Source organism: Podarcis bocagei (genome assembly GCF_964188305.1).
Source record: "Podarcis bocagei genome assembly, chromosome: 1".
NCBI lineage: Eukaryota > Metazoa > Chordata > Lepidosauria > Squamata > Lacertidae > Podarcis > Podarcis bocagei.
Genome location: NC_138125.1, coordinates 33,938,464 through 33,963,581, shown reverse-complemented (window position 1 = coordinate 33,963,581; position 25,118 = coordinate 33,938,464). Strand labels below are relative to the sequence as shown.

The 25,118-nt window shown below is 42.9% G+C and overlaps 1 protein-coding gene across 2 annotated transcripts in view; it reads left to right on the top strand.

The window, feature by feature from the left end:
• TTC6 (tetratricopeptide repeat domain 6) overlaps nucleotides 1–10,151 on the top strand; it is a 78,821-nt gene extending 68,670 nt beyond the window's left edge. Inside the window, exons 30-35 of one of the 2 annotated variants that reach the window (XM_081207610.1) lie at nucleotides 726–799; nucleotides 2,207–2,417; nucleotides 4,839–4,991; nucleotides 6,286–6,456; nucleotides 8,743–8,968; nucleotides 9,611–10,151. In XM_081207610.1, coding sequence (XP_081063736.1) covers nucleotides 726–799; nucleotides 2,207–2,417; nucleotides 4,839–4,991; nucleotides 6,286–6,456; nucleotides 8,743–8,968; nucleotides 9,611–9,744 — 969 coding nt within the window. In that variant the 3' untranslated portion in view covers nucleotides 9,745–10,151. Of the gene's footprint in view, nucleotides 1–725; nucleotides 800–2,206; nucleotides 2,418–4,838; nucleotides 4,992–6,285; nucleotides 6,457–8,742; nucleotides 8,969–9,610 lie in introns of those variants that run through there. The other variant, XR_014011492.1, reaches the window with a different exon arrangement.
• Nucleotides 10,152–25,118: the final 14,967 nt, after the last annotated feature.

Sequence of the window (25,118 nt, the reverse complement as noted above, 5' to 3'; positions counted from 1 at the left end):
CCCGCCTTTCACTCCCCTTCAGGAGTCTCAAAGCAGCTAACAATCTCCTTTCCCTTCCTCCCCCACAACAAACACTCTGTGAGGTGAGTGGGGCTGAGAGACTTCAAAGAAGTGTGACTGGCCCAAGGTCACCCAGCAGCTGCATGTGGAGGAGCGGAGACGCGAACCCGGTTCCCCAGATTACGTGACTACTGCTCTTAACCACTACACCACACTGGCTCTCTTGTACATCTGGTGTCTGGCTGCTGTGGTTGGCTAGATGAGGTCTAGTAACTGGGAAATGAATCTGGACTGAAAATGCTCTGGTTAGATGTTTCCAATATCAGGGGACTGGGTGGATGACTTGTTCTTGATGGGAATGCATGTCTGGACTGATGTTATTCTAATAACAGTCTGAAACCTGGCTATTTACAAAGATGTTTGGGGACTGTGACTGATTCTATGCTGAGTTAGTTGCTTTATATCTGGTCCATGTGCCATGTTTTAATTGCTGTTGATTGTTATTTATTGCAGACTTACTGTTCCCTGCACTGAGATCTCTGGATTAATGATGGGATATACATACTTAAAATAAAAATTAAAAACTTCCTTTTTTCTCAGAAAGTGCTGGTTTCCACTCACAGCTGTGGATATGAGCAATGTGCTAGCATTATAGGCACTTAATGGATGATGCCTGTGATGTCAGTGCTGGGTGCATCACACATATTTTCTTTCTCTGTTTTTAGGACTTTGCAGAAGTAGCACTGAGTAAGCCAAAAGACGGTAAACTATTTCAAAATATTGGACACTGCTGTCATAGGTAATAATACTGAACAGTAGGGATTTAGAATAAATGTTTTGAAGTCATGGTTTACAATAGAGTTGGCAAAGCAGAAGTTGAGGAACATTTCAGTTGCAATGGGTGGTTTCCCAAGCAAGAGGTTGAATGGATTTCTTGTGTGCTTTTAGTTCTTAGGCCCTGTAGGCTCTGCTCTTTCCCATAAGCTTTTCACCTAGGGCCAGATCAGTGTGGAATCCTTTTAGCATGCTAGCTGGGCAGTGGCAGCAGTGCAAAAATTCCTGGAGGCTGTTCTCCCACCATTGCCTTTTCTCCAGGGCTGGTCCAACCAGAGTGGGGATGCTGTAGTCTGCTCTGCAGTTCAGGAAGGGCACAGAAAGCGTGTGAAAAGAGCAGCTATTCTTCAACCCCTCTTCCACTCTGGATAGGCTGCAAATGGGAGACAGTGATTTGGAGCTTGTTTCCTCAGAGGGCTCCCCACCTCTACAGAAAGTTTAGTTAATTAAAAGGAACAGCAATCAGGGAGCACCTTCCATTTCAGGTTGGACTGTATAGTATATAAGGAAACTTAGTTCTTCATGCTCAGCTTCCCCCACCAAGTCTCAGAGAAGCTTCCCATAGAAGACGAAGGAGATCAGTCAGATGGTGGTGGGCGGTAACAGCCTGAACAGCACATAGATCAGATTTTAAAGGCAAAGTTCTAATCTGCCCCTGTATCCAGAACAGGATATTTACAATAAGAAAAATGCTGCTTTGGTCTGTTTCTGAACAAGTTCACATGATCAGCACAATATGTGACTCATGCTTGAAAAAGGAATATAGATGGTGAAATAAATACTATAAACCATGCCAAAATAAGCCACGTGAGAATGCATTATACAAAAATGAGAGGGATGTTTTGGCTACAAATTATATTTATGGTCCTGGTTTCTGCACCATTGCTTGTTCACTCATTGTAAAGTTGTTGTTGTTTAGTCATTTAGTCGTGTCCGACTCTTTGTGACCCCATGGACCAGAGCACGCCAGGCACCCCTGTCCTCCACTGCCTCCCGCAGTTTGGTCAAATTCATGCTGGTAGCTTCAAAGACACTATCCAACTATCTCATCATCTGTTGTCCCCTTCTCCTTGTGCCCTCCATCTTTCCCAACATCAGGGTCTTTTCCAGGGAGTCTTCTCTTCTCATAAGGTGGCCAAAGTATTGGAGCCTCAGTTTCACGATCTGTCCTTCCAGTGAGCACTCAGGGCTGATTTCCTTAAGAATGGAGAGGTTTGATCTTCTTGCAGTCCATGGGACTCTCAAGAGTCTCCTCCATAATTCAAAAGCATCAATTCTTCGGCGATCAGCCTTCTTTATGGTCCATTGTAAAGTATATAATATCAAATGTTGCTAATAAAACACTTAATTTCAAATGTGTATTGATTTTCAGACTTCAGAAATACGAAGAAGCTGTGCAGTCATTTTCAAAGGTTATTAAATTAGATCCCTTTTCTCTGGATGGCTATATTGGACGAGGAAATGCATATCTGGAATATGGTCATGAGAAAGGTACCAGACAAGCCCAGAAAGATTTCGCAAGAGCAATACATCTGAATCCCTTGTGCATAAAGGCCAGACTTTGTGCAGGATATAGTTTGCAGGTAATGTATTGGTAACTGTGTCTTTATAATATTCGACTACACTCAGCAATCTTAAACTTCCTCTGACAATTTAGAGCGTTCACTTAAAATACATAATGAACATTAAAGATTTAAACACTTTTCTTAAGGATAAAATAACCAGCACATATAAGTATGGTTGTAGGTCAGTTATTTCCATTTCTCTTACCTAGATTAAATCTATTTTTAACCAGTAAGAAGAATTGATGCCCTCTGATTTATGTAAGACCTGTGCCTATCGTACACAGCACTCTTAACTGTTGGAGATCAATACTAGAAAGCAGTACTATTTTCCTATGAAATTCATAGGGAAAAGAAGCAGAGTAGGAGCTGTTTTCCATAGTTCCCATAGTGCAACCTGTTACTTCCCATACTTCTCAGCTTTATCCTGCTGGCAATGTCACGAGGTGTACCACCCTGTATATGGGTCGCCTTTTGTGTGAGGTCAGGACATGTGTCCATTTAAAATGTGTGTATGCCTTAAACCCTTTTGCCTAATAAATAACCTGTCATATCAGGAAGTAGAAAAATTGGTTTCTTACACGGAAATGAGAGACAGAGATTATATGGGCTTTAGGCAGGAAATTTACAACTATGATCCCTAGTAATAAATCATGTTAAAGTCCAGACTAGAACCCTTTGTCACAGCACTGGCAAAGTGGTTAAGGAGAAAGAGACTGGCAGAGTCATAGAGGTATGAGACATTACTATAGAAGATCGGTCCTACTGAGATAGCGGCACTGCAATTAAAACATGACTATTTCAGTAAGTGAGGAGGAGCTTCTACATATAGCCTTGGATCTAGAGATTCTGTGCATAGCACTTGGCTCATGGGGTACTCCTGCTGACAGAAGGCGGGGGGGAGCAGTTTTCACTAATTCTTCCTGCCACCCCCTATGCTCCTTGGAAATATGCTCTGAGCTACATAGCCCTCCAGAAAGGTGTAAGTGGGTGCTGCAGTGGGAAGGCAGGATTGGAGAAAATACCTCCATCCCCGCTTTCCACCAGTTGGGGTCTCTGCTGGATCAAAGATCCTCCTGTGAATGGAAGAAACCTTTCCACAAATGGAAGAACAATTATGGATACAAGCTAGTGGAAATGTTGACATGTTAGTCCTAAAATGAAACTTTGCTGGGAAACTCTTGCACAACACAGCAGTCAACGGATTGGAATAGTTCTGCATTAACTGAGATATGAAAAAGGAAATTACAAATTACCCTTTCTTTGCATTTCATATAGCTCACTGTATTGCTATTGTGGTTTGTCATAAAGCAGCTCTTTACACATTGTTTTGAAATAATACTCATTTAAATTAGGAACTAGCTTTACAGCCTTTGGGCAGTTTTGTCGATATACCTCCAACAAATACCTACGTGGCAAGTAGTGTTTTCAGTCTTCACAAGCTTCTGTAAACAGCTTCACATGCTTTCTTGTAACATGCAAAGGATTGCACAGTTGGTGAACAGTTCTAAAACTGGCCCCCAACCAGTAGGTAGGGGAATACAGAGCAGTGGGTTTTTTGTGCATCAGCGTAATGTGGGGCTGGTTTGGGATCCAACGGGTACCAAGGTAGCTCAGCTCCTCTGTTGGGACATCTTTTTTCAGTGCTCCACACTGGCTGCTAGCAGAAGAAATCTTGCCAGGAGTGAATTTGCCCACATGGTTGTTGCAAGACCAACACAAAGGGAGATTGGAGTACGCTATCCAGAAGGAAGTTGGCACCAACAGAGTGATGCCGGTTGGCATCACTCAGCAGGTGATGTTTACATCACACTGCAGGTGATGGCCAGCAAAGGCTGACAGAGCTCCAGACTGGTGCTGAGACATTTGGATTTCTGTGCCCATGACATTTGCAGGTTTTCACTTTCTACAATATATAATGGATAATGAGCCTGAGAAGACAGGTTTGGTTTTACTGGATAAAATCAAACTATTTAGAATTGTAACATGTATTTTACTTCATTAAAATCTGATTATAAGACGACAATTCAAGGTTCATTTTCTGGACTTCTTTTACTGATTATCTACTGTCAAAATAAAAAAATTCCTTCCTGTAGCACCTTAAAGACCAACTAAGTTAGTTCTTGGTATAAGCTTTCGTGTGCATGCACACTTCTTCAGATACACTGTGTATCTGAAGAAGTGTGCATGCACACGAAAGCTTATACCAAGAACTAACTTAGTTGGTCTTTAAGGTGCTACAGGAAGGAATTTTTTTATTTTGACTATGGCAGACCAACACGGCTACCCATCTGTAACTGATTATCTACTGGTTCAGGATGATGGAAGATGTAGTCCAAAATATCTTGAGGGGACCAGTTTGACGTAGACACATTTTTAAAGAGGTGAGAGGTTTTTTTTACTGTGTCTGATTTTGTTACTGGTTATGTTAAATTATTGTAGGCTCTTGGAAAGTTTCAGAAAGCTTGGGCCCAGTTTTCAGCAGTTCTTTATATTGATCCCAAGTGTCACATTGCTTATGATGGGCGAGCTGTAGTCTCTCTTCAGATGGGCGATACCTTTGCTGCCTTTCAAGATACAAATGCTGCACTCAAGGTAAATATTTGATCTTTTACTGATCATTTGCAGTGTCCTTCCTTGCTTGTAATTTATACCCTTCATGTAAACTCTGTCTTTCCACAGTATCTCCAATTTGCTTATAATTTGCTCATCTTTGACAGTTGCTCATATGCACTCAGCCTTTCACAGGCTGGCATACAAGACATGTATGTGATGGATTGCGTGTCCCGATTTCCCCAGGTTCTCAGGGCAATTCTGCAACATTCTTTTTACTGCTCATGTGAGAGAGAGTTGACTTCTCTCTCTTAAGTTAGCTTTCTTAACTGCAGCTGCCACAGCATTTCATAGTGCCCATTTCCATTTCATGCTGTAAAAGGCAAGAGGGGCAGAGAGAGTGGAGGAGGAGGGCTTCAGAGATATCATAGTTGCCAGGGAGATCGAGGGTCTTGGTGAAGGAGAGTGTCCACCTTTAGGAAGAGGGAAACATTCCCTTAGAAGGGATCCATTCCTTGGGGGAGAAACATCTATCTTGTGCCTAAGATACTTCTCAGGTGGATGGACGGATCACGGCTGTGGGTGATATATGATTATTAAGAATATAGATAATTGTGGACAGTGCTTTTTTCTGGGGGGACGCAGGGGTATGCATACCCCTAAACATTTTGTGAATCTAGGTTTGGCCTCATTGAGGGGCAGTATTTCAATATGAGTAGGAAAATGAGAGTACCCCTAAACATTTTTCAGATACCTTCTGAGCTCTGCTTCTCCATGACCAGCCACTCTCAAAATGGCGAAGGCGCCCTTCCCTTCGCTTTCCTGCTCTTTTTTCTAACCTCCTGGCTAGAGCTGGCTTGTATCTCCCCTCCTCCGAATCTGAGCTAGAACTTAACCCTTGCCTTTCCTGGGAACAGCCGGTCCCTCCCTGTTGCTCTCTTCTCTTCAATTCACTGCTCTCCTCCCCCCCTTGGGGAATGCTTTCTCCCTCTGGGAAACTGGAATCTTCTAACTCTAACTCTTCCCTGACAGTAGATAGGTAGCTGTGTTGGTCTGCCATAGTCAAAATAAAAAAATTCCTTCCAGTAGCACCTTAAAGACCAACACGAAAGCTCATACCAAGAACTAACTTAGTTGGTCTTTAAGGTGCTACTGGAAGGAATTTTTTTATCTTCCCTGACAATATATCTGCTCTGCTGCTGTATATTAACATCTCCGCTTTTATATCATAATTTGAAGGTAACTGTCAAGATCAAGATATTACTGTCTATTTCTAACAACCATGTCCTTTATGAGTTCTATTCCTACAATTTTATTTATGTTGACTATATTTCAGGTAACTACAAGTGCAGAGCTGCTTACTAATCGAGGTGTCATTAACCAGTTTATGGGATATTTAAACTGTGCCATGAAAGATTATCAGCAAGCTATCTCCATTGACCCCAGCTATGCTTTGGCATATTTCAATGCAGCAAATATCTACTTTAACAACAGGCAGTTTTCACAGGTCTGTATTTGATTCTGTGCACGCTAATTTTCCTGAACTCTTTTCTTTGGAATAGTTTGCTTGCATGATTTCAGTTAGTAGATGATTTTTTAGCACAATCCTTAAAAAGCATTTTTGTCTTAAAGCTCAAGGGCGGGTGACTCACATCCTGATTTTCCAGGCTGACTGGAAAGGTCACTCTGTACAAGTTTTGGGGTGGAGGCAGAAGGGAGAACTTTGCTAGACTCTAATGCACTTCCCCCATATTGCAGTACTGTGGGGTACTGGGCAGTTGCTTGCCCTACAGCAGTGCTCTGTCTACTGATCTGTCAACAACACCAATAGCAACAGCAAGCGTAGGAGGAACTAGCAAATGCAAGGCTGCAGGATCGTGTATCTGCTTGGATGTGTTCATACCACGCACTGGGATTTATGTACACAGTACTTAGGGATGCAGGTGGCCCTGTGGTCTAAACCACAGAGCCTAGGGCTTGCTGATCGGAAGGTCGGCAGTTCAAATCCCTGCGACAGGGTGAGCTCCCGTTGTTCGGTCCCAGCTCCTGCACACCTAGCAGTTCGAAAGCACGTCAAAGTGCAAGTAGATAAATAGGTACCGCTGCGGCGGGAAGGTAAATGGCGTTTCTGTGCGATGCTCTGGTTTGCCAGAAGCGGCTTTGTCATGCTGGCCACATGACCCGGAAGCTGTATGCCGGCTCCCTCGGCCAATAAAGCGAGATGAGCGCTGCAACTCCAGAGTCGTTTGCGACTGGACCTTACAGTCAGGAGTACCTTTACCTTTTTATTACACAGTACTTAAAATTTTGCATTCCCGAACTAGCTGTTTTTGTGACAAAAAAGGCCATTCCCAGATATTAAATTAATATACTCTACTTCTGTAGCTATAATTAGCGTCTTTCAAGTTAGAAATGACATCTGATAATGGTACTCTAATGTATAACTTTGTAATAAAGCGTGGGACAAATAGAATGCTAGTTATCAGAAAGTCTTATGAAATGTTCTTTACTGTTCTGCATTTTAAATTTCCGAAAAATCATGAGAATTTGAGCAAATTTTTGATCCACTGAATAACTTAATAACCAAATATATCAGAATGCATTGTAGATAGCAATGCATTTTTGCAAGCATTATTGTAGGACCAACCTTGTTCAGTAATGTTTATGTATTATATAATCCCCATGCAAAGGGGAAGGCAGTCTTTAGAAGGAAAGGCAGCCCTTTCCAGCATTCATACGGTCTACTGCTTACCACCCTTGTTACTGTTGACTTTCCTTCTCCAAAAAGGCAATTTGTGCACGTCAGCATTGATATAGATGCAGCAGGTGAAACTGATAGTCCTTTATGTGTTTTTCTGGAAGTCCAGAAAAGTTCACTGCTGAAAAGGAATAATAATTATTTTTTGTCATCAAAAGTACTGCCAATGGATTATTTGTTTGCTTTTTGAATTTATTAATTGCTTCACATTTAAGCAGTTTTGAAGTGATATACTGCAAAAACCTTTTACAAAATGACCACATGTGAAATAATTTTAAGAACATATCAAAAGCAATACAGTGGTACCTTGGGTTAAGAACTTAATTCGTTCTGGAGGTCTGTTCTTAACCTAAAACTGTTCTTAACCTGAAGCACCACTTTAGCTAATGAGGCCTTCTGCCGCCACTGCACAATTTCTGTTCTCATCATGAAGCAAAGTTCTTAACCCGAGGTAATATTTCTGGGTAAGCAGTCTGTAACCTGAAGCGTATGTAACCCGAGGTACCGCTGTATAAAATACAGTTCTGTTATTGGCAGTAGTCCTGGCTCGGATCAAACAGACTATTCCTTTGCCCCAGGTGAAGCAATAGTACTGCAGTCAGTTCACACCTGATACTACTATTCTGCAGCTGTAGTGGAAGTTTGAAGTGTAGGGGGTATGGTTTCTGGGGCATGGTTTCTGTTTGTTAGTATGTTACACATTTTTGTGTTTTATATTGTAAACCGACCTGTGATCTTTGGCTGAAGGGCAGTATAGAAATTTAATAAACAACAACAATAAAGTTTTGCAGTAAATCAACAACTGAAAAAAATGGGATGGGGGAGAAAACAACAAAATACAATTGTTTGGAATAATGTTTGTCTGAATGAATGAGCAAATTGGGCAATTACAGGAGAAAACATCTAGACTGGAATACAACCAGGCTTCCCTAAAACAAAATTCTTCATTCATTTCTCATGTTGTTGTTAGTGATTTTATAAAACAAAAGTAATAAGCAATTTCAAAATGCATATACATTTTATTTATTTTTTCAGGCAAATAACTATTATTCCAAGGCACTGATGCTTGATCCAACAAATGAATCTGCATTCCTAAATCGAGCTATTACAAATACACTGTTAAAGAAATTTGAAGAAGCAAAAGCAGATTTTGAGCAGGCAATTTGCCTCTCTCCTTTCTCGGCAGCAATATATTTTAACAAGGCAAATCTCTACAGTACATTGCAGGAATATGAGCAAGCTGAGGAAGCCATTTCAAAAGGTAAAAATACACACACACACACACAGAGAGAGAGAGAGAGAGAGAGAGAGAGAGAGAGAGAGAGAGCGCCACTGTAGTTTATGTACCTTCCTCTTCTTTTAAAAAGGCATTGCAAAACTTCAAAATGGTCTGTTAAATGATCTCTCTGATCCCAATGGTCAGAACTATGCAGCCCTAAAAATGCTGCATGAAGTAGGGAGTGTAAACTTTCAATCTAGATGTGTCTGGATTGCATAGTTGGTCAACAGTATGAGGCTTGAATTGTGTTTGGAGGTGGGCAAACTGCTTTTTAGCATCTCCTCCTTCCTCTTGTGATGTCACACTGAACCCAGGTAGGTTTAGCTCCCCCTAGTGCTTTTTTCCAGCTCTGATCCTGGAAGGGACCCCAAGGTACATTCCTGCCTTTCGATTGAGGCGGCAGCAAAAGAAATTCTCTGCATTTTGAACCTATGAGACAGACTGAATATCAAAATAGAATAAATTAATATTTAGACTATCTTGTCTGGACATGTTTCTGAGTAGATATGAAGATGATTGCACAATAAACTATATCCAAATTATGCAAGCACTTTCAGATGAATATTAGCATATCATTCTTATTTACTCTGAGAAATCACTAATAACCATGCTAACTTCTTACAGCACTGTCAATTCAGCCGTATGATTCCCTGATGTTTAAACTCAGAGCTGATATTCGTGGCAAGATGGGTTTAATGAAAGAAGCTATTGCTGATTACAAGAAAGCTATCAGTATCCAGGAACTTATCAGTGGGTGAAAATATATTTTTGGTGTAGAGTAACATGATTGCCTGTGTTAGTTGCTTTTCCAGTTTATGTTGAATACCATTTATCTTTTGTTACTGTATATACTGTTTATACTAATGTATTGGTTGCAAATTATCTTAAATTTTAACTGTGAATGTCTGTACATATTTTATTTACATAACTGAATAGGAAAGATTAAATGAAAAGAACAATGAAAACAATCACTTGACTATAGTAAAGAAAAAAGCAGTTGACTTATTAGAGAAATGTAAATTATAACATCTTTGTTTCTCCATTTTTAAGGACTAGATTCGCTGAAACTTCTTTAGCTGATTTTTCCTCTCATTTAATCAATATGTGAATACTTAATGTATAATATGGATAAAGCTGAATACAAATAAACAGCTATAATAAAATGGTGGTTTGTTAAGTTATCCTCATGTATTCTAATACAGCAGATACTGACTACCCTTAATGTCCTTTCAGAAGGGGGAAAAACAGAGCGCAGTGCACAGAACAATCCACTAAGAGCCATTAGAGGAGTTTAAAGGCTGAGAAAGCCCATTCTTCAGAGCAGTTGTGTCAGCATATAGGGTGATGTATTGGTGTGTTGCATCCCACAGTGTACAAGTATGGTCCCTGGGCTCCTGACTCTTCAAGGACATTGCAAAAGCAGACACATCTATCCCCAAAGTCCCATGTGCTCAACCAGTCTATGATAGGATAGGGCAACTGGGTGGATATGGAAGGAGAGTTAACACTGCATCTGATCCTCTTCGAACTGTATTATTTATTTGTTCAATTGTTTCTTTAAATCATTTCTATACCACTTCACATTGCCAAAGGAATCTCCAAACTTTGTTTTTAAAAGCTGTGCAAGAAAAACAACCACCAAGAAACTTCCTTTTTGCCAGCCTCCTCCACTGTCTATTACAAAGAACAGGGTCAGATAATAGTTTTAACCCCAATAGTTAGCCATATCTGACTTTCATATATAAGGTATAAAAATCTGTCATGTGAAGCTGATAACAGAACATTAGTTCATGTCTATAGTTATCTAATCTTTGTAGGAAATGTAGAACTGTATGTCAAGAAGATAATTTGCTTTCATAACACGCAAACCATCTCCCACCTCGGTTTCTCTCAGGGTCATTTACTTATCTTTCTTCCATTTTCTTTCTGGCTGTTGGCCTTCCCTTGTCATGTTTGTGCCACATTCTGTATGAACTTTATTTCCATTCCTTTCTTTTGTTTCTTGCACAATATTCTCATAAAACCAATCTAAACTGATGGGTTTGGGGTGTCATGGAAAATCAATTTTGGAGGTTATGGGTTGTATTCAATGTAGCACAAAGTCATCAGCTCTCTCAGCACAAGGGATATTCTTTTCTCAGTGGAACATTCTTCCTCCCCCATACACCTTCTAAATCTGTTCTAAGGGTTCCCCCAACCACCAGAGCAGATTGTGGGACCGAATGTGGCATGCACAGAGGTAGGGGAAATCCTATTTTAGTAGCACTAATTGCTAGCACAATTATTTTGTTGAATACTACCATATGTACTGGCGTGCTCTGGTCCATGGGGTCACGAAGAGTCGGACACGACTAAACGACTAAACAACAACAACCTTATGTACTGAAGAGATACAGGGTATATCAAAGCATCAACACTTGAATAAGAATGCCAGGCAGAAATACTTCTAAATCTGATGCCCACACATGAATGCCACTGCTTATAAAGTCAAAGCGGCACCTATACACAGGATGGTGGTATCAGCTAGCTCAGGAGAACCACAAATTTTTGCAGAAGTACAAAAAATCTGGCAAGAGAAAAGCCTAAAAGGGTGAAGAAACCTCTCAAACAGCCCATGGGGGCTTTTGTGGGGTGTGTGTGTGTTTGTCCTCACTTGCTAACTTTTGGCTCCTCAACAGGAGTGGATGGGAGGGAGAAAGAATGCAATGGAGCATTGTGAGGGAGGGCATGGCTGACTGGAACAGAGTGGGCTGCTCCACTGCAACATTGTGTTGCAGGTCCTCTTATTAAAGCAATCTAAATACACTTAGGTAATTGATTTGTGAATTTTTCATATGGAACCTGTTTATACACTGACATCTCTCCCCACTCCTGCCTTCAGAAGTTAGAGTGTCTACGTAACTCATGGATTGCTTCTTCACCCCTCCATAGATCCTAAGAATTTAGTTTCATGAGGGGACTTGGAGCTCTCAGAACACCCAGGAAGCTGCAGTAATACTTGAGTTCTTCATATAAAATGAATTAAATAAAGGAATGAAAAACAAAACAATAGTTTGTTCAGGAGAAGTTGGCAGTGCAATCCTATACCTGTCTGCTCCTACATAAGGCCCATTGGGTGCAATGGAACTTCTAGATAAGTGTGCATAGAACTTCAGTGTAAAACAGTTAAACTTGGTTAGATTTATATAGGATAGCAGTTTTGTTCTAAAATGGAAATCCACCGCCTCCTGTAATCTTGTTAAGAAACAAGTATTTAGTGAATTAGCTGGAGACAAAGCAAGCTGTTAATTAGAATTTTGGAAAGCTCAAACATTAATGTGATTAGCATATCAATTAGGAAAAAAGGTTATCTTGGGGGCTGAAAAACATAAGAAATTCTCAAGGGGTACAGAGTGGTATTATGTGGGTTTTAGGTCTTTCTAAAATGAGTGCTGAAATAAATGTGACTGCATATATATTGATGAGAAAACAAAATGCTTGTACTCTTCTGTTCTCTCACGTCACTTTTGTTCCTAATGATCAGTACACAGTTCCCAAAGAAAAGGCTTTTCACTGTCCATTTCTTGAGAACCATGTCAGCATTGTTGGTTTCTATTCTGCTGGGTTACCTTTGACTACTGCCCCCACATACTCCTCAAAAAGAAGGGCAGGGTCTAGAAGTACCCGCAAGCTCCTCACCTGAACACAAAAAGGCACCACAACTCATTTGTATACCCTCCAACATGGTGTGTGGGAAAACTGGAACACCATCTTCTGGGGCCACACTCCTGCACAAGTCACGTGACCTGCGTGAGATTGTGGCTCCTCAAAAGTGCTTTTTCAGGCTTGGTGCTCCAAAAAGCACATTTGGGGGCACCAAGTAAGATCACTGCTTCAAAAAAACACTTTGGGGGGACAGCACCCTCAAAATATATGTTTTGGGGCACTGCTCAAGATCACAGTCCTGAAAAAGTGCTTTTTTCGGGGTGAGATCACATCCTAGTATCTCGTGAGAGCATAGCACCCAAAACGGCCACCAAGCTGTTGTGGGGGGAAACGGGATGTCCCGTTTTTTCCAGGACAGTTGCAGGGTGTGCATTGGTTTATATTATTGTATTTCTAGGGTTTCAAAATTGGATAACATTTGCAGAAGCAGGATCATTAGGTCATTGGGTCATTAGATCAGAACAAGCAGCATTCATCTAAGCTGTCTCCTGGAGCAGGAACGTTCTCCAGCAATGGGCAGAGATTCTTAGTTGGGCAGCCACTCTCAATGGGATCACTCTAAATCTCTCAGAAATCGCTCTACACTTCTTGTTAGCTGGAAGTTCATGTGGCTGTGTACATTAAAATACATCTAGGATTCTGGAAGGGGGAAGGTCAAGTGCCCTGCCTGATGGGCACTGATGAACATAGCTACATCTTTGGAGTATGCTTCAAAAAGAGGATTTGGAGGGAAGCAATTGGAAGTTGGTATTCTAACATCCTGGGTTGAATTCAATTAAGTCATTGCACAAGCAGAACAACTTGCACAACAGAATTTCCTCTCCTGCCCTTGTGCACCTCTACAAACACATCCACATCATCCAGAGAGTTGGGGGACTCCCAAAATAGATTTGAGGGGTGCATGGGATGGGGTGCGGAGAAGAGCGAGTGGTATTTCTGTTCCATTATCAGAGGTTGTTCCTCTTAGGCAATGCCTTAGTTGAATACAACCTGCAGTTTTTACATATTAGCACGGTCAGAATCCAGTTTCACCTTTAGATGCAAATTGTGTGACTAATGAACCCAAAGAATGATTACATTTCTTCTGCTCATTCTTTTATGTCCCTGTCCCATAGGGTTTCCAGGTACCAGAGGAATAAGGTGTTTGTGTTCAAAGACAAATTCTTTTCATTAAGCTTGTGGCATTATGGGATAACTTTCTCAGTATGAATGACAATTTGGAGGCAAGCTCTAATTAGAAAGAAATAAGGCCCCCAGTCTCTTAATTACAAACCACCATAAATAGTCCTTTGGGCATTACTAATTCAGGGAAGTCTCAAACGCTGTCTCGGAGGCACATTCAATTATGCAGTTACTGCTTAGTAGTATGGAGCTGAATAAACTTTTAAGGACTTAAGAGCCATGCAATGAAAAATTATGCAGAACTGCAACAATGAGATCATTGGGTGGAATCTAATTCTTCTGTTCCACAGGCGGAAGGGCTTTACATCCAGCTGACACCTCTGCTAATGGAAGTGGGGCTGATCTTCGCTGATTTCCCCCCATAGCTGCCGAGAAATCTGTTCTGAAGGGTTGGAGGACCTTCTAGAACAGTTGGGAAGGACAAATTGCCTCCTTTCTTCCACTAGTGAAAGCTTTCATTAGGCAAAATACTCTTTCATGAATGAAAGGACTCTCCTGTTTGCTGAAAGGCACGACTGGATGCAACCCTTCTGTTTATGTATAACACAAATAGCAAATATCATGCATAGAACTGATATCATTACTTGGATTAATTATAATTTATTCTGGCATACTTTGAATACTGCTCTAAAAGTGTTTCTTCTTTATGTAAAACATGAACAACAGGAGAAATTACCAGTCACATTTCAGAAATATTATGAACGGATTATTATGAAACATTCAAATTTAGGTTGTTGAAAGGCAGCACTTTTGGCTTTTGACCTTGAGGTCCAGACCTACTCCAGTAGAATTAAATAAATAAAGGCGTACCTACTGGATGTCTTGCTGGTTATCTGTGGCCTTGCCTATTTATTTAAGATAACTAAAATCCTACCTAGGACAAACTGCATTTCCATGACACCATGCATAGAACTGATATCATTACTTGGATTGGAAATATTTTATCCCTGTGCCTTCTTTGGACATACCAGCAAAGTGAGGAGAAGGGTGCTCTGAAAGGTACAGTGTACTAGTTGTTTAATATTATTGTCTTAGGCTCTGTCCTCCCTTTAAATCAGACTTATTTTGTGAATACCAGAAACAGGAGATTTTCTGCAGTGGCATTTCAATTCTTAATAATAATAATAATAATACCTTTTTTAATTATTATTTTTTAATATCCCACCCATCTTGCTGGGTTTCCCCAGCCTCTCTGAGCAGCTTACAACATATATAAAAACACAACAAAACATCAAACATTAAAAAACAATATCCTATACAGGCAACAAAGAAACTAATAAATCAATAGAAACCAATAACAACAACAACAACAACAACAACAACAACAATAAACAGTTTACAGTCTTCCCTTCACCTCAAGGTCTCAGGGTGGGTTACAACAATTAAAACACAATATTAAAAGCAGTTTAAAACAACTGAAAATTACAGAACAAGGTGGGTTCTAAAAAACCTGTATCAGGTATCAGAAGTCAAGGCAAAGAGGTGTGTCTTCAGCAGTCAGTGATATCAGTATAACACAGGTGCCAGGCAAGCCTCTGTGGGATGACACTTCCACAACTTACGGACACCCACAGAGAATGCCCTTTCCTGGGCCAACCCCCCCCCAAGCTTTTCCAACGATCTGAACAGCCGCTACATACTTCTCTAGCATTATGCCCCAAATACCCTTAGCCCTCAATCTTAAAACTCAGAAGATTATGCCTGAGAATCCTAGTGCTCATGCAGAAGCAGAATAGCTTCTTATGCTACTCTTAGGGAGCATATTCAGGGTGTGTGTACCTGTGCTTGTTCTATTAATGTACTCTAAAAGATCTACCGTATTTTTTGCTCTGTAAGGCTCACTTTTTCCCTCTTAAAAAGTAAGGGGAAATGTGTGTGCGTCTTATGGAGTGAATGCAGGCTGCGCAGCTATCACAGAAGCCAGAACAGCAAGAGGGATTGCTGCTTTCACTGCACAGCGATTCCTCTTGCTGTTCTGGCTTCTGAGATTCAGAATATTATTTTTCTTGTCTTCCTCCTCCAAAAACTAGGTGCATCTTGTGGTCTGGTTCGTCTTATAGAGCGAAAAATACGGTATATTATAATGTAATATTTCTTTGCCTATGAGGATGTTCACTAGGTGTCCCCATAGGATCATGACTCGCTTGATGTGCTTTAAGGGAGACAGGTGGTTTTTTTTAATTGTTTCCTCACACTGTTTCTCTGGAATTAATATCATTTTCTCACTCAGTTGTTATTACAGAGAACATTGTAACCAATTCTAGTGTTGTTGTTTTTTGTGTATTCTTCTGTATTTTAAGCAACTTGGTTTGTTTCGATTTTTCAGGCTTTCAATGCAATTATAGCAACTGACTGTCTAGTAAAGGCTGTTACCAAGGGGGCTTTTTGTGGATTCCGGCTCTTCAAATTGTGTTTCCTGTTAATTTAGCTCAGAGCACTTCTATACTGGCCCTTTAGTTAGTTATTTCCTGGTCCCTGCGGGCAGTTCTTTGCACACTTACTTCCTCTTTGTAGCCAGAGCAATTTCTGGTTCAGTTGTTTTGTTTTGCTCTTTTACCGCGGCACCTATCAATTCAGCATCAGCATAAATCACAACGGACTGGTTTTATAATGGTCATAATTTCCTATTTCAGTGTCTCACAAGTCACTCATAGTAATAGGCAGCTTATTGTTTGAACCAACGCAGAATCACATTGGAGGGGATTTTGTGCCTTTTAAGGTGGTCCTTAGGGGCATTGTTCAATCCGCGCTCTTAACTCTGCAGGCTCTTACATGCTTTACGCGCTGAGCTGCTTGGAGCACATCAATTTGCTTAACAGGATTACAAGCAGATGGAATTATGCGTCCACATAACAAAAACAAGCCTCTTATTTTTTCCTATTGCGTTTCTCCAATTTCATACTGCTGCTTATATATTTCTATATTCCTTGCAAAAGTTTTTGACAAAAGACAAAGGTGAGAGTTAGAAGTTACAAGCAGGTTGCAAGCAGAAGCCTGTAAGGGAGAACCATGCTTGATTTCTGCTTGAATCCAAGACACTGGCTATGGAAGAAGCAATAACTTATTGAGGTGTTAATGCTGTGAGCCCCCACCCCCACCCCCAACAGGTTGTATATATGTGTAAATAAACCATATATCATAAAGACACCACAGTCTCTGCTGTCTCTTATTCCGAGGAAACCAAACCCAGGGTAAGTGCCTGGAACCTCTGAACCTTGCACTGCTTGGATATTGGGGTGGTGTGCAACAGTATGTAGTCCTTTGGTTATTAGTGAGGGTAGCAGTGAAGGCCGAATTTTCTTTAAGTTAAGGCTGTGCCTCCAACTGGGAAACTAGGTTCAAGCCAAATTGGTTGTCCTAACAATAAGTTACTCCACCAACATACTCTAGACTGGAAACAGAACATTTCTTAAGTGCTTTAAATATGTGTATAAAGAACAGTAAGTCTTTGATCGTTATTCAATTTGACAGTAAATGTAAAAGGCAGAACAAAATGGAACAGGCTAGAAAAGTAATTTTCACATCAAGATGGTTGCAGAACAGACTGGGATGTGCTAGACAGCTTTGTGAAAGCATTTTAGTGTTGAGAACCACACATTAAAACACTTTTGTGAACCCATTGTCAGCCAGAAAATACTTTCAACAATAAAAACAGCTCAGTTGGTCCATTTCTGGGACATCTGAAATGATAAAACAAAGCGGCATTTCATATAGGACTAGAGAGGAATAATAAGGTGCTGCATCAAACACAGGCCAATTTAGTTATGTGATCTGATTGCAGGTGGCAAGTTTATTTCCCCACAGTGCCCTAGAGCAATGTGACATCAGGGTCATTCTGGGAAATTAAAATAGCTGCCTGCCACTGCTGCCACCAGGTAAGCCCAAGGCTTGGAAGCCAGCGCTAGTGGGCCCTGTTGGGGCTTGGGGGCCCTGCCAGCTGCCTAAACAAGCTCTCCCAAACATGAACATGTGAATGGAAAGTACAAAGTTAGCCATGAAAGGGAGGGAGGCAGAAAGCAGAAAGAGCATCAAAAATATCGAGTGCGTCAAGCATCAGTGCCTTTCCTCTCAACATTCAGCAACTCCAGATCTATTTCCTCCTGTGGCTTCTATATTTTCTAAGGTTACAGTGACAGTGCGAAATGGGAGCTGGGAAGAGTGCAGATAATAAGGGCACTGGAGAACTAGATGGTTAGTGCTTTCATGTCAGCTCATAGGAAACCTGCTAAAAAGCAGAGGACATTCAGTACTTTGTGTGGCAGGAGCAGCTTGAAAGTTCCATTTTCTTGATGGAAAATGACCAAAGCATAAAAGTGCTACAAAAGACGTCCTTGTTCTCGTTCGGGTTGGACCTGAAGTTTAGAAATATATGTTTGTAACCTCCACAGCTGCTGCAGCAGCATTTCCTGCTTTTGACTGGCCAAAGTGAACAACATCTGGAAACAGAGGTGCCAACTTGAATAAACTATTGTGGGGGCCTAGGTAAGCCCTGTCCCACAAAACCAATCACATGATGCAATGCACACAAACCATTTGAATGGGAATGCCCATCAGCTGGGGGGGGCAGCACCCTCAAATTTTTTATTGTGGGGGCCAAAGCCCCCACGGCTCCTGGTAGCTGGCTCCTATGTTTGGAAATATGTAAGCAGCCTAGAAAGCTTTATGTTATGAGGCGGCATACAAAGTTTGTTAATAAACAAATACACAGACTGATGAAATCCACTTGTACCACAACTCCTATTTGGCCTCCCAACAAAATGGTAGGGTTGTTATTGTTCCCATTTTAAAGGGATCAGAATTGAAGATAATTGTAACTTTTGATGGTTTCTCAGTAAACTAGTAACTCGGGCCAACCTTGACCCCAGATTCTGCGGTATTTGAGGCCTGCATGATAGCCTACTCTCATTTGCTGATGTTTTCAATGGTTATGCCATGGGCACATCACTTCAATGGGAAACAGAGAGCAATGACAAGGGGCTTTTATGGGAGGAATTGCCAGAAATTAAGACCCAGAGAAGGTGACAGATGAAAGCACTGTGTGGGGACATCACAAATAAACAAGGCACAAGGATCCCTTTTAAAATTACAGTTGATCTTGCGATCTGCAGAGGGGAAAGAGGATGTGCAGGAAATATAAACTACCAGGCTCCTACGCCTGTCATTGTTGGGCAAGCCTACCCTGCAAAGAGGAAAGGGAGCATTAATTCCACCCCTTTCCCATGCCACACCTCTTCAAGTGAGGAGGCAGGCCTTCCTCATTCTCGTCCCACTGTAGCCCCATAGTTAGTGACACAGGATAGCTTCAAAAGTAACCCATTCCTTGCCTCACAAGTGCCTACATGAAAGTCTTAGGAATTGCTATTCACCTGAACAGGGTACTCAGTTTCTTCCAACCTCTTCCGTTTCCCTGCACAATTTTGCCATTGCAGTGTTGGGATACTGCCAGGGAGACAAAGTCCATCATGGCCCCAAGCCGTCTGCCGGACGATCCATCGATCTCCCGTAGGCACGCAGTATCAGCAATTAGTGACATGAGTTTCTAGAAAATATCTTGCCACATTCCAGAGCTCATGCACACTCTGTCAGCAGATAATGCACAGCAAAAGTCGCACTCAGGAGAGCATTATTTACAAGTTTATTCAGCATTGATCAGAACAAAGAAAGACATGACTGCCTGCGTCAGTGTCTCCGACACAGAGAGAGTGAAACAAAAGCAAAGACACAACAGAAACATCCTGTGAAAACAGGAAATACGCAGGCTGTGACACAAACATCCTGCTCCCTTTTAAGGTGGAACGGAAATATCCTAACATGCAGGAGGACAAGTCACAACTTAGCATTTCTTCTCCGACCTCTCCAGTATCGCTAACTTCACATCCCTATGCAGATCCACCAGGGAAGTTTAATTTCCCATATCTGATAAATATATTCTACCTTATCTAGAAAGTCCAGTCCTGTTATACTTTATCTCAGGGTGTCTTATCACTTTGCCACCATCTGCTGCAAAGCTTTCCTCAATACCCTGTTCACTTTCCTTTCTAGTCTATTGAATGCCCTTGCCACACTTTCCCAGGTAAGATATTTGATTAAAGAATCAACACCCTGGGCCACCTTCATCTAATAGCATCAAAATCAAAACAAGCTTGTAAAATAAAAACTTTGCATTTCACCAGCCTGAGGTCATTGCCACTCATATGCAGAACCAGCAAGTGAGGTGGCTGCTTGACCACACCCTTCTGGAAGATAGCGGGCAACACCCTTTCCTGAGCAAGTGCCCGCTTACCCAACCATTGAACTGCCTGCATCTGGCTAAGCTCCATTTGGGCCTGTTGTCCTATGGCTGGCCCCAAAAACTATGCTGTGGCTGTAATGAAGACTCTGACTTGGTATTCTCCTCCATCCCAGCCACTTGTCAAGAGAACAACAATGAACAATAAACAAACATTAACTGTCTTTCCGTTGCCCCTTCAGAAACCATGCATATGACTTATAGACAGAAAACTGCTATCTGCCTATACTATGAATTCCCTCTTGTGCTGCCCCAATTCTAAATGAATGCGTTCTGAAGTCCTGGAAACAGGCACCCATTCATTCCAAAGGCCTCTTGGTTATGGTCCAAAATAGGAACTTCATCAATGGGCCTCTGTTGGCAGGACAAAACAGATGTCCTAGTGACTGACCTCTAATGTCTAGGTAGTCCCTTAAGGCTCCAACTGGGGCATATTTTCTCATATGATGTTGCCATACTGCTCTCATGGACCTTTTCCTATGCTGCGTCTAAAAGCAGGTCAGCTTTAAACCATTAAATGGTTTCAAAAATTCCATCCTTAGCCTAAGATCCTTCCTCATTTCTGACATAACCCTAACCCTGTGATATGCAGCTCTCATAGCTTTTGTGGCATCACACAGCCATCTCATGAATGCTCTGCCAGGAGTGAGCACATGGTATGCAAAACTGAGGTGACCAGAGAGTTCCTGTAATTTCTTCAGTGTTACTTTCTTTAATGCTAACACCTCCTCTCCCTTCTGCTGCAGTACAGTCAGTTTTTCTCAAGGAAGGCGAGAAAACTGAGCTGCTGCATCTAATTCAATTCTCTCTACCCAACGAGACCTGAAGCTTGCCTGTTAAATCCTTGCATGGCTGCACCAACCCCTGTTGTCCCACTAAAAAAACAACATGCAGGCAATGAACTCTCTGTCCAACCAGTCTGGCTCCTCAAAGTCCACTCCGCCAAAGAGCCAAAAGGCTCCAATGCTGCCCACGAGATAGAGCACCCCACAAGAAGAGCCCTGGCCATGTAAAATGGACTTTTGTAACAGAACTCCAGTGAATCAAAATTCCCTTGAGCAGACTGGGAGGAGTCAGAAGGAAGACTGGAGATCTCTTGTGCCATATTGTTAGAGACTTCAGAATACAGACCAGAATGGAAAAATCCAGGCAGCAATATTTTAATTACAAAAGTTTTATTGACTTTGGTTTATTTGTCAGACAAGCAAAGCAAAGGGGTGCATTCAGCTGCCAAAATGAGAGAAAATGCCCACCCCTCCTTAGGGGCAGTTAACTTATATACCTTTCTGCAAAGCATAGTTCAGCCCCTTGGCATCCCTTTAGCCAATGATTGACAATTTCCTATGGTCATTGATACATATTCATTAAAGCTCAACCAATGAATAAATTTGGTGGTGGCCTTTCGGTTCCAAGTTGCCTATTCCACTAGGTGGCGCTACTGGCTTATAATCTACTTAACCTCTTTACTAGTTCCAGGAAGTGCCCCTGAACCCCCCGCTTCCAAGAAATGTCCTTGTGGTTTAGCAACTTCACACCTAAGCGTTATATCTGGAGCCTGGCGGTCAGCAAACATCCTGCTACTTGCCTTTGTCAGGGGTCGTTTCTCAGAAATGGCTTAACCTCAACTGGCAAACTTCCTGCAGGGGCAAGCTAGCTGCACCCACAAGCTTGCATGCTTGCTGCCTCTGCAAAAGGTGGCAAAGTGACAAACATGAGAAAGAGAAATAGTCTTTTGCTTTCTAAAATGGCTTTGTGCTTTTAGCTTTTAGATGGCTCTATAATATGGCTTCAGAGATTCTTAGCCTGGCTCTCCATTGGTCATCCTGACCTTCACCCCTCCATTCCCCCCTTTCCATCACGAAAATGCTGACCGGTCACGGTTCTCCATTTTCGCTTGATGGACCTATAGGTACAATATCATAGAGAGCCAGGATATAGGTACGTGTTGCTGCATTAACTGAGCGGCTTACCATTTGGCGTACAATCTGAATAAGGCAAGGCAAAAAGCATGATAAGAGTAATACGATAACGAAGAGAAGTAAAATCACAAGCAAAATCTCTTTTAACCATGACCAACCTGGGAGTTAAGAACTAATTCAACTACATACACTGGGGAGACCTGCACCATCTAGACTAATTTTGTGGTACAAATCAGCCTGTAACACTCAGACCTGTTCAGGCTCTTAGCTACAGCTGTTGTCATATTCAGGAAGGTGTTTTCCTTCCACCCTGTGGCCATTTGAGAGGTGAGAACCATCAGGAGGCAGGGTATGATCCACATCCTGATGCGAGGGATGTTCGGTGCCCCAGAACAAAGAACTGTACCACCAACACAGAAATACCACAAGCCAAAGGGATGGGGGCCCACGAAGGCCAGGTCATGTGGGCCTCTAACTCCTGGCCCTACTGAGGCGTGAACAGCGTCTACACACATAGCGTTCCCACTCTACACAGGGAAAAGTGGCCGCCTGGCACTGATACACTGTTAGGCCTCAGGAGCTATAGGGATGGCAATAGACTCTGTAAAGTTCAAAGGCTGGTCCTACTAGGTGGAGGTCACCTACGTGGTCTCTGACCAGGGCCTATGGAGGCTGAAGCCTGGGGTGGCAACCCTTATGCAGCCACAAGAATACCCTACCACATTCAAGGGTATTAGATGTGGAGTTACCAGGCCCAGTAGTTCAGGCAGTATTCTGGGATTTTTGGGAGGCTCGAGCCACCACGACAACCACAGGTGGGGCTGCAGGATTTACTGGCACTTGTCAATGTGCACCTGGTTCAGGCTCCCTCCCCTGCAATATTTGCATTAAGATAGGCTCCGTCCCATGCAACACCTGGATTAAGATTAGGACCTGGTCTACCAGATGGGGTTGGTACAGTGCTCTACCCCCTGAGTGACAGTTGGTTCCCCCCCCCACAACAGCAAGAGCGGTCCAGAACTCGATAGATTTCGACCGTCTCTGCAACTTCCCGTAGGAGCAGTACCCATGTGCGCTGGACAGTGGTGTGGAAGAGAAGCCACAGTGGGGTAGTGGGATGTTTCAATACGGCAACCTCATCAAAGCCCTGTTCCCAATAGCCAATGAGCACGCCGTTTCTTACCACTGGCAAGACGAACCAGTCGTAGCAGAGGTCCGCAGGCCAATAGGGTCGGTATGGCTCGGTGGGGTCAGGGCAATAGGACATAGAGCAAATCAATACAGAACATTATAGAGAAAAGGGGAAAGTCCTTGTGAAAGTCCTTGTGATGATCAGTCGCAGGATCACGTTGCCCGTGGCCCAACGCGTTTCCGGTAGCGTCAGACACAAGGTGATGATCAGACGCGTGTGATGCACCCAGGGAATCACGTCGGCTACTCTCACCGCAGTTGGGATGGAGAGGAGGACGGTATACGGGCCTCGCCACTTAGGGATGAGGGGGGTTGCGCTTCCACGCTGTCACCCGGCTGGAACTGGTGGACCGGCTCAGCGAGACTGCACGGTGTAGGCTCGAGGTAGTACCTGGAAAGGGAAGCAAACACACACGGGGACAGGAATTGCACTTGTTCCTGAGTGATGTGATCTCCCACCCGCCCCAAACTGGCGGGGATGTCTCGGACGAAAGGGGTTGGTCTGCCATAGAAAAGTGCAAAGGGTGATAGTATCAGTTTCTTGGTTGGAGCACTCCAAATTCGAAACAAGGCAATGGGTAGGACATCTATCCAGTGTAGTCCCGGCTCCTGGGTCAACTTGGCCAAGTGGGCCTTCAAGGTGCGATTCATACGCTCAGGTTTTTCCAAACTCTGGGGTCTGTAGGCTGCGTGTAACCTTCAGTTTATCTGCAGCGCCTTGCACACTTCTTGTACAACTTTATCAATGAAGGCAGGGCCATTGTCACTGCCAATACTTCTGGGGAGGCCAAATCGGGGTATGAGTTCATGTAACAGTTTCTTGGACACTTCACGAGGTATCTCTGTTCTAATGGGGTATGCCTCTGTCCAGCCCGTCAGCGTGAAGACAAACACAAGCAGGTATTTGATACCCCTAACTGGAGGCAATTCAGTGAAGTCCACAATCAGGCTCTCCATAGGGGTGAAGCCCACGTGTTGTACACCCAGCGGAGGGAGGTGGCCTTGTCTGGGGGTGTTCTTGGCGCACAGGACACACCTCTGGGATATAGCAGCAACTAGTTGAGAAAGGTTAGTGATATAGAAAAGTCTCCCAAGGTGTGCTCTGGCAGCTGGACCCCCTAGATGAGTGGACTTGTGGTAATTCTTCACAATCACGCTAGCCAGATGTTGGGGCAGAAACACATGGTTTTCTGGTAGACGGAACCATCCCTCCTGGAGTGTTACTCCTTCCTGGCGTGCCCACTGTTGCTCCTCCGGTGTGTAGCGTGGTTCCACATCGTCTGGAGTGAGTTGTGGGATGAGGGCTGCGTTGAGTGCTGGTGGAGGTTTCAAAGCTGCTTCACGGGCCGCGTTGTCTGCCTTCCGGTTGCCCCTAGTGACCATGTCCCGGCCTCTCCCATGGCCTTTGCAGTGCATCACGGCAATCTCTTCGGGACCCCATACTGCTTCCAGTAATGTCTCAACTTCTGGACATTAGCCTTGCATCCAGCTGCCAATTGCAGGGCAATGCCTTTTGCGGTTGGACTTCGCCTCAGAACACAAACAACTCTTGGAGACTTTGGCTTTCTTAGAGCTCTTGGAACGGCTTGCCTGGCTTGCACCCCCACTTCTGGGTGCTCTGCTGCCTGAGGAACAACTTGTAACTGCCTTCCTCTTCCCAGCTCTCAGCCTCTCTCCAGCCCACAGTCCATCACACAGATTTATTGAAGCGTAGAAACAGCTTCCCAAAACAGCCTCAGCCCCCTCTGGGCTTGGTACTTTTTCTGGGCATCCTCTAGCCCCCTCTGGGCTTTCTGGGCGTCCCACAGCCCCTTCTGGGCTTCCAGCCCCCTCTGGTCTGGCTGCC